Source organism: Falco naumanni, chromosome 1, assembly GCF_017639655.2.
Source record: "Falco naumanni isolate bFalNau1 chromosome 1, bFalNau1.pat, whole genome shotgun sequence".
Lineage (NCBI taxonomy): Eukaryota > Metazoa > Chordata > Aves > Falconiformes > Falconidae > Falco > Falco naumanni.
In genome coordinates, this window is record NC_054054.1 from 6,222,753 (window position 1) to 6,237,723 (window position 14,971).

The window sequence follows — 14,971 nt, forward strand, 5'->3', positions numbered from 1 at the left end:
CAGGCATTTGAATTTGTTGGTGGTATTCTACATTTTGGAGATAGCAAAATCCATTTCTTCTGTCTCGATTTCTGCAGAGCATAAACACAACTAAAGAAATAGATATTGCTTTCCTTGTACACGATTGTATTTTTTGACATGAGAGAAATGCTAGCCACAAAAAAAGAAACAAAAAAAAACCAACCAGATGAGAGAAGTAGAAATCCATACTGAATACATTCAATTGTGTGGCTTTTGTCAGGCTATATTCTAGTTTACTGCCCAGCCAACCCTATGTTTTATTATTCCATGACCATGTAGCAGAACACAATAGCATAATGCACACAATACAAAACCAGTCACTATTATTACCATAGTTCAGTCTGACAATTGCCAAATTAACTAGATTTTTCCTATGCATTTGATTCCAAAAGAAAAATATGTATCACTGATTGGGAAGCACAAAGAAGAGGTGTTGCAGCAGCTATTTCAGCAGCAAGATGTTTTTTTCAGAACAGGCGTTCTTGAATTGCAACAACAGACATGTGGAAATCTTGATCATTCCCTAATCAAGTTGCTCTATACCTGCCTTCATCTTGTATCGCACACCATCACAAAGCACCCCACATGCAACTGTTGAAGCGACTGCAGGATTGTACTGTCCAACCTCATTTTCAGAAAATCCTCTGCACAGATACCAAATGAAAAGCTGTTAAGATTTTACCTTACTGGTCAAGTACTTCAGATAGCTTTCCTTCTGTGTTTGCATTATCACGTATCTTTTTCCATGTTATTTTCTCAAGTAAAAGGGACTACCCTAACCTTTAATTGCACTTAGTTGAAGAAAGAACAGATAAAGCAACTTTCATGTGTCCCATTCAAAATTATTCTCCCATTGCTGCGCATTCTACTTTGGGGAATATGTTCCTAATGCATCACTCTGAGTCTGTATTAGTTACCTTATGGTCTGTTTGTCCTTTTTTTTTCCTCCCCCATCCCCAAGCAGATATGGTTTCCTCAGTTTGAATGTAAATCTCCTACAGATCCTTTCTGTACCTTCTTTATAATTGACTTCAAAAAACATTGTTAGGTTAGCACCATGTGAAGCTGATTCCATTATCTTACAGCTGTGATACATTTAACTTTGGAACTGACTGTATAGCTTTATATTTAGTAAAATCTATTTTTAGCTTTAACTACAATACAAGTGACAGAAACTACATGCTCCTCCTCTCCCCCTGCCCCACAACAAATTATACACAAAATGTTTACTGTGGATGGCAACATTGTAATAATTCAAAATAGAAGCAGGTACTAAGGAAAAAAGTACATCTGAAATCATAAAAATCAAATCTAATGTGAATGTGCAGTACCTGTTACAAATCTGGTGAAAAAATATTTTTGTCTTCAACTTTTAAGAGAAAGTAAGTGGAACACAGCTGAAGCAAAGAAAGAGGCAACACTCTCCAATACACAGTAAAGCAACTGAAACCAAACCGATAAATAGACTTGTCAATGGAATGCAGTAAAAGTTTGGGAAGTTTACCGAAGTATTTCTAGACTAGTCAAAACTAATGCATGTTGGTACCACTGCCATCATACATACCAGTGCAACAGCAAGGAAAAGTAACAGAAGAGTTCCTAACATTCCTCTTTCTTAAACTCTTTGTGTTGTTGACTACTTCAGTCTCCATCTTTAGTGAAGGCAGAACGGATACTCTCTTGCTAATTTAGGGTAATTAAAAATCATATAGGACAATTTCTTTTATCGTGTATCAGCTGCACTTTACCTACAGAGGGTTTTTTTCCAACATCCTGTTGAACTCTACTTCATCAAAGTGTAGAAGGATAGACAGCTTAGTGATTGTATCATGCTCACCATCACTGCAGGACAGCTAACGTAGTTAAGCCAAGATTTGTTAACGAACTGCTTTAAGATGGAAATCATGCTGTAATCCCATTCTTAACAGTTCTTCCTCACATGGTTCATTCATACCTGCCCATTAATGCGGTCTCTATGCTGCTGGTATTTTCCCTAACCAACCTAGAGCTCCCCAACAGTTTTCTCTTTCTTCTAGGACAGCTCACCAATTCGTCAAGTAACCTTAAATAAGATGCTGCCACGCCCCCTTCCTCTTAATCTCTTTTGACTGCAAAGATATCACGGATCTTTAGCATACAAGCCTGCATCTGTGCACCCAGATGCTCATCTCCCCTTCTTCACACAAACAGCAGTATTACCAACTCTTATTAGTACGTGACAAAGGAAAAAACCACAAGGAAAAGGCACTGTTCATGGGCCGTGGATCGAAAGTCCACTCACATATGACCCTTTACTCCCAGTCCTGTCAATTTAAACAACAGCATCCAAAACTGAGCCAAGAACTTTTATTGCCTACCATCAACAACAAAGACTTTTTAGTCTTTTTTTTGTGAGAAGGTATCTGCAAACACGCTACACAGAGGACTTCAATCGCAATTGTTTTGCCCCTCTCCATCATTTATATGATTGTATTTGTTGACATGAGAGAAAGTAAATTTCCCCATTTGCCTTCTTTTCTTGATCTCATTTTCAGTTCTTCTTTCATGCCACCCCATCACATTCTGATGTCATTAAGTGTACCAGGAACCTACCCACTCACATTCTCTGTGGCACCTCCTCTTTAATACCTTTGAACACCTATATAAAACTCAATGCTTATTTCAACATAATTACCTTCTAACATTTTTTTCAATCACACTTGCCTTTTTTTCCTAATTACTTCTTCTTGAGCAGTAATTCTTCAAACATGAAGTGTCTCTGCATTAACTACTCAAAATATTCTTGCTTCTAGATAAAGATAGAAGATTTCTCACCATTCCCAGTGTATTGTCTACATCAGCACATGGAAGAAACTGAAACCTCTTCAATGTATTGCTTCACTAACACTTTCAGAAGGCAGTATCTCAGTACTATCTTTTCACAGTATATTAGACACACTAAGTCCTTTCTACTTCACAATCCACCAAATCCTTTTCATTTTTTTCATTAAAAAGGAAAAAAAGAAGAGAAACTTAAACCCTTCCACTCGCTATGAACATGTGCATAGAAAACTGGAGGGAAGGGAAATAATTAACAAGTGAGAATTGCTATGAAGGTCCACCTAACTAAACAGCTTATAGGAAAACCTGTAAGATTTAAGACTGAGCCACATAGATTAAAGGCAAAATGTTAATGCCTATAGAAGTAGGAGACAAAAAGGTCTATGTAAGTTGTCATTATTAAAATGCCTTAGGGAAACTTTCTTATGGTAATTTAAACTGAAAAGGTTAAAACCTTAAATGGTATTATGTTCAGTCTGTATGCAGTGCTTCCATACAATGAGAGAAGAACATACAACTTGCTCTTGCAGAAACACCAACTGTTGCTATGTGACCCGTTAACTCCACAGATTTAAGGGAAAAGCCTAAAGAGAAACATGCCACAAAGTACTTAAGCTTCAGGAAATGCTCAACTTTCTAATAGTCTAAAGAGCACCAGAACACAGCGTTTTCTATGAAACCTAGTGTCCGTTAAAAGTCTAAAGCATCAGTTACATATTACAGGTACATACTAGGAATCAGAAGCCCCAGAGTCAAGATGTTCTCACAAGAGCAACTTTATGAAATACCAATTTACCTTCTGCAACTTCACTTCCACTGAGCTGGAAATACCAGCTGAGTTGGCAGATTCTTTTTAACCTTCCGTGCATGCTCTTACCAAAATAGTTTCATCTCACTCACAAATGGGTGTGATTTTCAGTCGGTGACCTGCCTCTGTCATCTTTAACTATAAAATAAATCACGTTACTGAATAATTAAAACATAGACAAATGTTGTATTTACTAGAAGCCTCTAACATACATGACAAATATGTAGATAATTTATAAATTAACAGACTCATACCACACAAAAGTGAAAGTCAGCACAGAAACTGTACTCAATTCCTTGAACTGTTGTAACTAGTAAGCTACACTGAAGACAATTTGACCACAGATTTAGCATTAATACACTGCAGTTCACATCTTTACACGACACCACTACACGGAAGACAGTACCAAGGTTCAGTGCAATGCTTTTTTTTTTTTTTTTTTGGTACTGTTCCTGACTTCCTTCATACAGACCGACTTGTTCACCATTTTTCTTCATTAGATCTCAAAACTTCTTTTGATCTTGCAGATATCAGCTTACATGTAGCTGCTTCCTACAAAGAGTTGTAAAAGCCTTTATGCTGAAGTCTGTCTGCTATTTTTAATATTTTATATCTCTCACTACACAATCATTTAAGTGTAAGCCTCCACAGCATGAAGATCAATCTACTAGGGAGCTAAAGACTGCAAAACCATCCAGTCCTGATGAAATTCCACAGGAGTTAACAACTTATTTTAAAAAGTACCTCTGCCACTTGGTGCTGAAGGTACGCATTTTTGACACAACCTTTCTTCACCAGATCAAACCCTAATTATTCCATTAAAATTGAGTACACAGTACTGTCAGTGATAGAGGCATGTGTTCCTTATGTTTTGGCATGACTACATTCGCCAGCCTTAAGTTCTTCAAAAAGCAGAGAGACTTAAATCCTTCCACAAATCTAGCCTTAAATTGCACAGAATTGAGAGCTTGTCATTCCAACACCCATCTTCTGCAGAATCTCAAACTGAGACTAGAAACAGGCAGAAGACTACATGGGAAAGACCACCAAGAACCTCGCTTGCTAGAGCACTGCTTGCACTTCCTTGACACGCCGTAGGTGCCGAGACCTTGAACAACCCATTGATGCACCACAGGAAGTCTGCAACAAAGGTACCTAGCACAAAACAGCTCACTTTTAAATGAAATGAGCTTGCTTTTAACTGAAAATTATTACGGCTCCTACTAAAATGAGAATTCAATCTTGTACCAGATCAAGTTCCTCTGGGCTAGGATCCAGCTTAGCTTCAGGATTCTAGTCAAGCAGAAGTGAAAGATGTAGGAACGGACAAAATTCTGGGAAAGCACAGAAGTAACATGTTGCATATTTACACATTTAAAATGTTGCTAAGAAAAATTCCCTTTACATACAGAAAACTTTACTTAGCTAAGGATTTTTTAAATGTCACACTCTTAGGTGTGACCTCTGAAGGAAGACTAACAAGTTGGATTTTTTTAATTTAAAGATGCAAGCAAATAAAGCAGTATTCAAATACATAAAGGGCTGTCCCAAAAAGGAAAGATGGCATCTATTCTCCATGTCTCTCAAGAATACCGTAGGTAGTAACAAACTTAGACTACAGCAAGAAAAAAACCTCAGGTTAGACATATGGAAATTTTTTTCTGGTAGGAATTGTGAAGTGTAAGAGCAGATGAAGCAAGCATCTCTTAGAAACAAACATGGTTTCTTCTGTCTGGGGAAGGAGATAGCAGGCTTGATTTTCTGAGGTCCCTTTCCAGCCTTCTCTCTAGTGGTTGAAATCGGTCACTTGCACATTTGAACTTTACAAGTGGTAAATGAATAAACATACTGGAAGTTTATCAACTGTCTTCTTTGAAGGGTCTTGTAAATTAATTTATTACGCATTCAGATCTTTCTTCACATGGAACAGGATACAGTTAGTCCTTGGCTTTGTTTCTACCACTTATAGCTCTGCAAAATTAGAGAGTCTGACAAGATCTATGTTAACACCCTCCTTGTCACTGCTGCAAAGCTGCAGCTACCGAGACTGTACTGGAGCTGCAGAAACAGAGGGAAAGGCTGTGTAGCAGCCCTTTCCAGAAGACAGCAGAAGACTAGAGAAAAAGATGTAGATCACTTTGGGAGAGTTTTTGAGACTTGGAGATATTCAAGGCACTTCTTTGCTATAAGAAGGTTAATATTGAATTACTAATGTCTTATACAATAAACTGATAGAAATCCCAGCAGCTTTCAAGTTCCCAGTAGCCCAAGCTCAAGCATCTATAACTGCCTCCAATATACTGCCTCTCAGCATATCTTTGATTTCAATCCCTCCTAAGCTCATGGTAAACCCACACTTTTACTAAATGCAGTTCATGTAGAAATAAAGCTGAGAGTAGTCCGAATATCACCTGCTACCTAACACCTCACCCCCTCCAGAGCAACATTAACACTGTTTATTTTCACAGCAGTCACTGAGCGCTACGAACAGCAGCAGAACCATGTATTGGTTAATTCAACAGCAAGAGAAATTCAAATTTTGTAGGATAAAGTATCTAAGACTAAGCCCATGAAAGTCAGGATACTCTAATTAATCTCTGGCCTCAGGTTTAAAGTAGATTTGAAACTTCCACATTGTCTTTGGACAACAGAAAATAAACCAGTTAAAAGAGGGGAAAAAAAAAAAAAAAGAGAGAACTAAAGAGGGCTGGCCTTCAACTTCTCAGATTTACTCCAAGAAACACTTAAGTTATTGCAATTAGCAAGACAAGCTACTCCAAAAAAGTGAAAAGCTCACTAATTAATTGCTCAATACAGCCTATACAATCCATGATAATTTGAATCATATTTCTGGCTTCAAAGATCATACAAGAAGTTCTAAAGAGAACAGCTTCTTCACACTTCATCTGTTATTGCATACAGCTCAATTTCTAAACCTGTTCCTTCATCTATGCTAAATAAATGGTAAGAAAAATGGCATTTCAGTACTGCAGATTGAAAGTCCCCTGACAACAGTCACAGAACATTTGCTGAACAAACCTGTGTTTTTCTACATTGTCCAACAAACTATCCAGAACTTGAAATAAAACTTGTTTTCCCTTATCATTTACGTAAGGGTAAAAGCTCTCTCAAACACCTACAATTTGCAACCTTCTGATGATATACCACTCTCAAGGGAAACACAGGGAAGGAAAAAAAAAAAAAAAAACCCAACAAAAAAACAGTAGCATGAGCAGCCAGTACAGGTGGGGGGGGGGGGGGGGGGGGGAAATGCCTGTTGGCATTGGCTGACAATCCTAGGTTTTACTCCGAATTCTGCTGTTTGCAAGATTTCCATCATATCACCAAACGTGAAATACCAGAAGCTTGATCCTTTGGAGTCCTCCTCCAAACGGGTAAAAGTAACTTTACACAGATAACAGCTATTGGCACAAAATCTGTTGTACATTAATGCTGTCCACGCAAATGACTCATACAAGGCAGCTTTCAGTTTCAATCAAAATAAACCCCTGCTTCAAACTTGCAGTCAGCATGAAACCTTACATGACCTCTCATACTTTTTACTATCAAGTCTACAGATATTTGCATATTCTAGAGAACTATAAAACTGCTTTAGTTTTTATATCACTTAGCATTATTGGTCACATTCCATTACAATGCAAATCTGTTGTGCACGCAGACACAAAGGAACTACACCATAGATACTTAGTACAGCTTCACAGAGCACTAGGGTGTAGAGAAACTGCAACATCCAACAATTCTTTATTGCTGTTAAAGTTCTGGTGTGTATGCCTCTTGTCACCTCTCCGGCTTAGTTAACTCTCTGGGCTTTCAAGTATGAGTAGCAGAGATCAGGAGTTAGAAGTAGAAGAAAAGCTGTGATTGTCTGGGAACCTGCAAAAGGAACCATGACACTGAATTTAGCACCAGTGTGCACAGAAAAGAAGAAAACTGGTGTCCTTAATGAGAAAAGAATACTTAAGTTCTGGGGCATAGTTCCCATCGTATTAGATTATGTAAAGGAGATGTAACATTAGCTGGAGAAAAACCCCATAGAATCATAGAACAGTTTGTGTTGGAAGGGATCTTAAAAAGCACCTAGTTCCAACTCCCTGCCATGGGCAGGGACACCTCCCACTAGACCAGGCTGCCTCCAGCCCCATCCAACCTGGCCCTGAACACTGCCAGGGATGGGGCACCCACAGCTGCTCTGGGGAACCTGTTCCAATGTTTCACCACCCTATAAATTTCTTATACAATCGTAAGTTTGTTCAGCAGCTTTTTCTGGGGTTGTTTTGTCCTGTCCTTCACCCAACCCCACCCCCCTACCCCCAACCAAATTGTTCTTTTCTTGAGTCCCTACCAATCAGGGATGGCTGTTTGCATGGGAATGCAATTTCAGTAATGCAAATCAGTGGAAATCTATTTCATAGCTTCATTCTGCCCCCCAGTAAAAACCTCTTTGATCAGACCATTTTTCTTAAAGTAACTGTATTAGAAGTACCTTAGTAATAGAGTTTCAGGACACTTCACAAGTAAAAGACATTTGAACATCCGTGACCAAAATGCAGTATGTGAGAAATAAGTATGTGAAAACAGTCTTACAAGATTGGAAGTGTCTTGAAAAGACATACAGAAGACAGCAAGAAACTTATTCTGTGAGTGACAGGAAAGCAGCACCATCTGCACCAACATACCGGGAGATCAGAGTTTTGGGGGAATTTATTAATGTCAGCAATGTATTAATTTCAGTAATCCACTGAAACAAAATTCAAATTTTGCTTTAAGTTTGTACTTGACCAAGGCGCACTAAAGGTGAGTTTAGTACAAGCTTAAACCATTAGGTTACTTAACAGGCATGTTCTATCTCCGAGTTCTCTGACTCAGGAGCTCTGGTCACAGATGTCTTTTAACCTCAGAGCAATAGCTGCAGAAGAAATCAACTCTGAAGGGTAAAATAGGTCTATATTTCTAGTAACATCCACTTTGTCGGCTGTGAATTAACCAAGCTCTGCCTTCCACCACCAATACTGATCCTAACTGTAGCACAAGACATGAGAATTATGTGCCTTCCCCTACTGCCTGAAGGTGTTTCACATTATCTCCTTTGTCTGGAAAACATAAGCCAGGATCACAAGGGTAGATGTCTTTTTACAGCCTTGCCTGCATAAATTTCAGTGTTACCCATCATTTATACCAGAGTTCCTCTATATATCTGCATGGCCTTGGATAACTGAAAGCTGCCTGCATTCCTACCAATTGCTGGAAGTATAAACTTGCTGAAGCAAACCCCCAAAATCAACCCCCATTCACAATCCTAGTATTGCAAAATTTGGGTTATTCCGATTTTGACTTTTCTATTTAAATAGGGAAGAATAGCCTAATAGACCTTTTCAGTTCTTTCAGTTTAACACATCATTTCTTCTTACTTTTGGAGTCTGTAACATGCTTTGCCATTTCCTTCATACTTTCTGCTTCGCTTTCACATAAAATTTGCCTGTGAGGCTTCAGCATTTTCCCTTATGTTTAAGGCTGCTTTCTGCTCCAGTACTGCACGCATGAGAAAGGGCCTGAGGAGGGGTCCTGTAAGTAGCAGCTCTTCCTCTCAGCTGTCAATGCAGCAACAAATGCTTGTTAGATACACCTGTATAAATCAGCCCTTCCAGCTCTCTAAATCTGCAAGATTCACCCCTGAAAGACTTTTTAGGGTGTGTTGAGATTATAAATACATGAGGGAATCTTAAGAGAAGACATTCAAGCAGGAGAAAAGCCTTAACTCTCCAGGTCATCACGTGCACTATGACCATCAGAGTTTCTGAAAAACTTAAAAAAAACCCCAAAACAAAAACCGTTCTTCAGAAAAAGATTCACAATATAAAGTCTGTTAGTTAACTGCCACGTTACAAGGCATTAGAAAGATTTTCTTTCTTACTATTTGTAGGACAATTAGCACAAAAATAGAATGGTGTAATCTTGTTTAGCACTTTTGAAGAGAATTCTTTCCATTTTAGGCCATGAATACATCACCAAGTCTGGAGCAGCCACACAGAGCAAAAATTCATCAGTGTCTTTAAAGATTCTCCCCCTCTCCTACTGAACAAATTAAAATAAGGTAAAATCCAAGCAGCATTGAGCCAAGAGCTTTATGCTGTTTCAATGCCTTTAGACAATGAAAAAGGCAATCAGCTGACTGGTAAGTCCTCCTAGAACTCATTTCACATTACAACAACCTTCACTTAACAGAGGGCATACATAAACACATCAGACCAGAATACATAAGTGCTCAGTGCTAAGTCTAAGAAACCATGAAAACCAATAAATTTTTGTTAAACATTTATTGCATGCTTTATATATTAATGGAAGTTCAATCAACAAATGATTGAGGTATCTGATGGTGGAAAGGGGGTTTCCAGGTTCCTCTTGTTTGTGGACAGTTATGGTATCACAGGCAGCAGAACAAGCTCGCTGTTCTGCTGTCAACAGCTGTCTCCTGGTCCCCTGCCACAGTGCTGAAAACTTATATTCCCAGTACAGGACCTTGTCTCCTAACACCTCATCTCCCTTAAATCTGAAACATGAGAACGAAGACTATCTACTACAGCTGCTTTTGCGAGCAGGAGATCAGGGTAGATAGGCTGCAAGGGAATACACGAAGGGCCAGGAAAAAAGAATATAAAAAAACCCTGTACTACAACATAAGAATTTTAGCATAATAATAATAAGAGTTCACAATCACTGCGGCAAAATTTGAGAAGGCAAAGACATTGTGTAGTATTTTATTCTTCCAGTACAAAACCCAAGAACCCTGTATACTGACCTCAATACTCAACCCATCATTATTAAACCCTGCGTTCATAAGAAGCAGTCTTATCTGAAAAGCCGAGTCTGACTCACAAGTATCTTTTGTATTTCTATATCACATTTAAGTCTAAAGACATTTTTCTGACTCTTGTTCTTTGGCGTAAGACAATCATCTTGAACAGAGGAAAGTTTCCAGCTCTTACAGAGAACTTGCCTCTACTAAATTACTAAGATTTCCTTGTAATAGACTTTTAAATATAAACAGGCTCTTAGTCCTCAGATTAATCCACTTCCATGATTTTTAAAAGACTGCCTGAAGCTAGACATCCAGTCTGCTATTCCATTTATAGATGCTTTCACCCAGTTTTTAGTCATTAGAAACTGAGATGGCTTAATACTTCTGAAATTAATAGCTGCTAGGAGTTGCATTTTCACTTAGCAAGAAAAAAAAAAAGACGACGTATTTTTGGTTTAGACTATTTGTTTTAAGACACTACACTGAGAACAATGTAGACACGCATCCTGTTTATTCAGTGGGCAAGGACGTAACAGCCATCAGAACAAGAAGGCTCTTTTACACAACCACGACAATATGAGCAAGAACTACAGTTTAACCTCAGTACTTGTTTACTCAAACAGTAGTCGGGGAAAAAAAAAAAAACCCAAAAAGGAAAAGAAAGGCTTTTTTTTTTATATATATATACTGCAAATACTATCCAATAAACTCTTAAGTACCGCAAAAGGTACTACACAATACTAAAGAACTTCAGTTTAACTAATATTCCAGGAAAGTTTTATACTGGCAACACAATTGATTAAAGCTCTGTTGCTACATACAAGCCTTATCCTCTCTGAACTTTCCTTCATTGTGACTCAAAGGAATAAAAACTGATCGACCCATGCTTGCGAAGGCTGTGCTCAAGACAGCACCTTGTTCTAAGCGATCTACAGATATAAACACTTACATGCATATTAATGTAATTACAGTAACAATATTCTTAATGACATACTCAAGCAAGTTCAGTTAGGGAACACTAAAAAAAATAAATATTTTCATTCAGCTTAGCTGACATACCTTCCAAGGGGCAGGGTAAGCCCCCTTGATACATTTCTGATCTCCTCAACGCTTTGGAGTACTTAATTCACAAGTAGCAATAAAGATTTGACATAATCCGTGCATATTGTGAAAAGCAACACAAGGAGTTAATTGACATTTTCCTGCCACATATTTTTAGACAAACCTAAAACTGATGTGATGGATCAGACCCAGAGATCCATTTAGTCAAGTTTCCTCTTAGACACAGCATGGTATGGGAAGCTTTTGCAAGGGTCCTGTAAGGTCAGTTTCAGGTTTACGAAAGACAACTGTCCTATCTTTATGGCACATGAAGGCCACTGACTAGGTATCTTCCACTCTGAAGTCATTTACTTTAAAGTCTTTCCAAAACACCAGTTACAACTGAGGGTATTAATACACACATAAATAAATTCACTATTAATAATAAATTTTGTTTACAAAGCAAGTATTTATTTATGTTAGCTATAAGGACAAACTTAGGTTTTTCCATTGTAGGTCTGCAAGCTCGGACAGAGATTACAAGCCAGAAACAAACATGTTTTAAACTGTCTGCATTGTAGACTCTCTGGAAGGAAGACCTAAACAGATGCCAGCATATTTTTTTTTTAATTTGGGTTTTATTTTCAATAGGGTTTTTTAAATTTATTTTTTTACCTTTTAAATGCTTCAGCAGGGTTCCTCTCACATTCCCCGGGTTGCAAGAGACTTTGAATAGCAGGATCTCTTAGTTTGTCCTCATATCCCTGGATCAGTCCACTGTGGCAGATTTGTGTAACTAAACCTCTAATAAACCCTCCAACACACAGCGTGTCGGAGTCCTGGGCCCTGCAGAAATGGAAGGCTAGAGCCTGACGATGTAAGCCTCTTTGTAGGTTTGCAGGTGAGCTTGGCCACAGTAGCTCAGTACAGAGGGCCGTCTTCCCACTACCAGGCCCTCCTACCAACAATACACCCCAGGCAGCTCCTTTCCCAGAGACAACACTGGTATTATTCCCAGAATTTGCTACAAGAGATGGTTTGTTGGCAGCAATACTGCTGCAGTTAGCCTTCTCCTGGAGGCAATGCTGAAGCTTGTGGAAAACCCACTCCCTACAGTAAAACTGCTTTCCCTGCAGCAAGCTGGTTTGAGCCATTTTATAAAGCTTCTTCTCTTGGATCTGTCATAAGCAGTACACCTTCAACATCTCAGAGGAGGGAGACAGGCATTCATCTTGCACAGAAAAAAAAAAAAAAAAAAAAAAAAAAAAGTCTTCTGCACAGAACTTGACAGAGGTTACGACAATCAGTTAACCTTTCCTGTAAAACTTAACAGCCTCTTCTCAGGAAGGGTGTCACTCCATTTGTATGTTTTATTATGATTAGCATAACACAATCACAGTTCAGCTGACATCATGAAGCGGTGTCTGATACCAACGCTCAACAATACTTCTCATATGGCTCAAAAGTTCACACAGCTCCATGGCTGCATCTGCAGTTTATGCAGTTGTGCGTGTTCCCAGTATACAGGGGAGACAATACATCTGGAAAAACTGAGGGAAAGCCAACTTTTCAGTGTACACTAAATGCCTTTCAGCTCTAGGCATTAATCTATCTGGATATACATCCAGAAAAAGCTGTCCATAATAAAATGTTCCTTCTGGGAATTTTATAGAGAAAGAGATTTTTCTTCAGAGTACTATATACATACCACAAATGTGGGTAAGCACCACTTGCTAAGAAACGGTCAGTTTGGACAGTGAGCTTTGCAGACTTCGTACATCTGGGCAAGTGTCTGAAAAGTGCTTCAGATTATGGTTTCTTACGCAGTACAGATGACAGGAAAAAAAACCATATTTACAGCTTCTTATTTCAATAAATTCATTAAGTGTCGTCTTCAGGAACTTGGATTCTTACTGAACCTGTTCTCAGGTATCTTAATCACAAGATGTCAGGAGAGACAACATCTTCCCCTAGAGCTCTGAAATAAAGAAGACAGCACTTTTAACCCTGCATGCAAGTCATAATTCAGTAAATTGCAAAGGCAGACAACAAAGAGTAAAACCAAGGGCTCTTATTTTTTATTTCTGTTTGTCCTATTAAATCAGATTTGTCTAGAAAGCCTTTAAATTTTAAATAGATTTGTTATTACAAGGTACAGTTAGCCACGTACAAAAAGAGACAGGACAAAAGACAATAAACAGATTTGACAGTGGCCTCAAAACCACAGGAGCAGTACGTCTTTCGTTTTCTCCGGAGGAGAACTGAATATACCCCTTCACCTCAGAAACGTTCTGCCGAGCAAGGCTCCGCCACCGCATTCTCTCTTCACCCAATTCTCCTGCTGCCGGCTACGGGATTTTGTTGAAGTTTATTTTACGGGGCGAGCTGCCGAGGGCTCCCCGCACACTTCTTTGTTCGCGCCTGGCCGGCAGCGGGGCGACCGGCGGACTCCGGGGTCACGGCTTCACCCCCCCGCCGCCGCCCCTGTCACCGCTCCGCTCCCCTCGGCCCTGCTCCCGCCCCACCGCGACACCCCCCGGCCCCGGCCCCAAACCAACCCCCAAAACGGCTCGAACCCCGCGCTCCGGTTCCTTTCAGCCGAGGCACAGTCACACACACGGCTCAAAAGTCACTCCGGCAGCCCGGCCGCCTCCCCTCCAGCAAAGCCCGAGCCCAGCCAGCAGCTGGGAGGCTCCCCCCTCCCCGCCCGCCCTTCATCTGCTGCTCACAGCCCCGGCGCGGAGCACACACGCCCTGTCCCCCGCTCCGCTCCCCTCCCCCAGCGCACACACACCCACACCCGGCTCCGCACAAAGCTCCCGGGCACCGCACACCCACCCCGCCGAGCCGGCCGGCCCCCGCCGCCGCACCCCGCTGCCAGCCGGCCGGCGGACACCCCGCACGCCGCCCCCGCCCGCCCCGCCGCCGCGCACCGGTGTCAGTCCCCCGCCCAGCCTCGGGCGGCAGGTACAGCGCAGCGCCGCCCGCCCCGCCGCCCCAACCGCCGTCCCAACCGCCGCCCCGCCAGGGGCGACCCGCTGCCGCCTCCCCCGCGGCCGGGCGAGGGGCCTCCCCACCGCTGCTCCCTCACCTCCAGCCGTCGCCCCAGCCGCCGCTCCTGCTCCAGGCTCGCCCCGCGGCGCCGCGCCCCTCCTCTTCCTCCGGGCTCCCGCCCCCGGGCCGCCGCCGTGCCAGGCCCGCGGCCAGCCCGGTGCGCGGCTGCCTCAGCCCGTTTGGTACTCTCCTCGGCGCCTCCTTGACCCTCCTCCGCCCGGCCCGGCCCCGCCCCGCCGCCCCGCCCCCTCCGGCGCCCGCCCCGCCCCCTTCCTCTCCAGCGCGTGCGGCGGCAGGGGCGGGGGTAGATGCCGCCTGACATCTGGGGACAAGTAGTCCTTAGGCGGAGGGAGACGGGCGCGCGCTCGCCGCTACTGCCGCGCCGGCCCCTTCACCGCCCTTCCCGCTGC

At 41.5% G+C, this 14,971-nt stretch overlaps 1 protein-coding gene across 1 annotated transcript in view; it reads right to left on the reverse strand.

The window, feature by feature from the left end:
• The window catches only part of ANKRD50 (ankyrin repeat domain 50), a 44,992-nt gene extending 30,228 nt beyond the window's left edge, over positions 1 to 14,764 (reverse strand). The window contains exons 1-2 of the mRNA XM_040612182.1: positions 14,599 to 14,764; positions 12,183 to 13,485 (exon numbers count right to left, since the gene is read on the reverse strand). Coding sequence (XP_040468116.1) covers positions 12,183 to 12,661 — 479 coding nt within the window. The 5' untranslated portion in view covers positions 12,662 to 13,485; positions 14,599 to 14,764. The remainder of the gene's footprint in view (positions 1 to 12,182; positions 13,486 to 14,598) is intronic.
• Between the last annotated feature and the right edge of the window lie 207 nt (positions 14,765 to 14,971).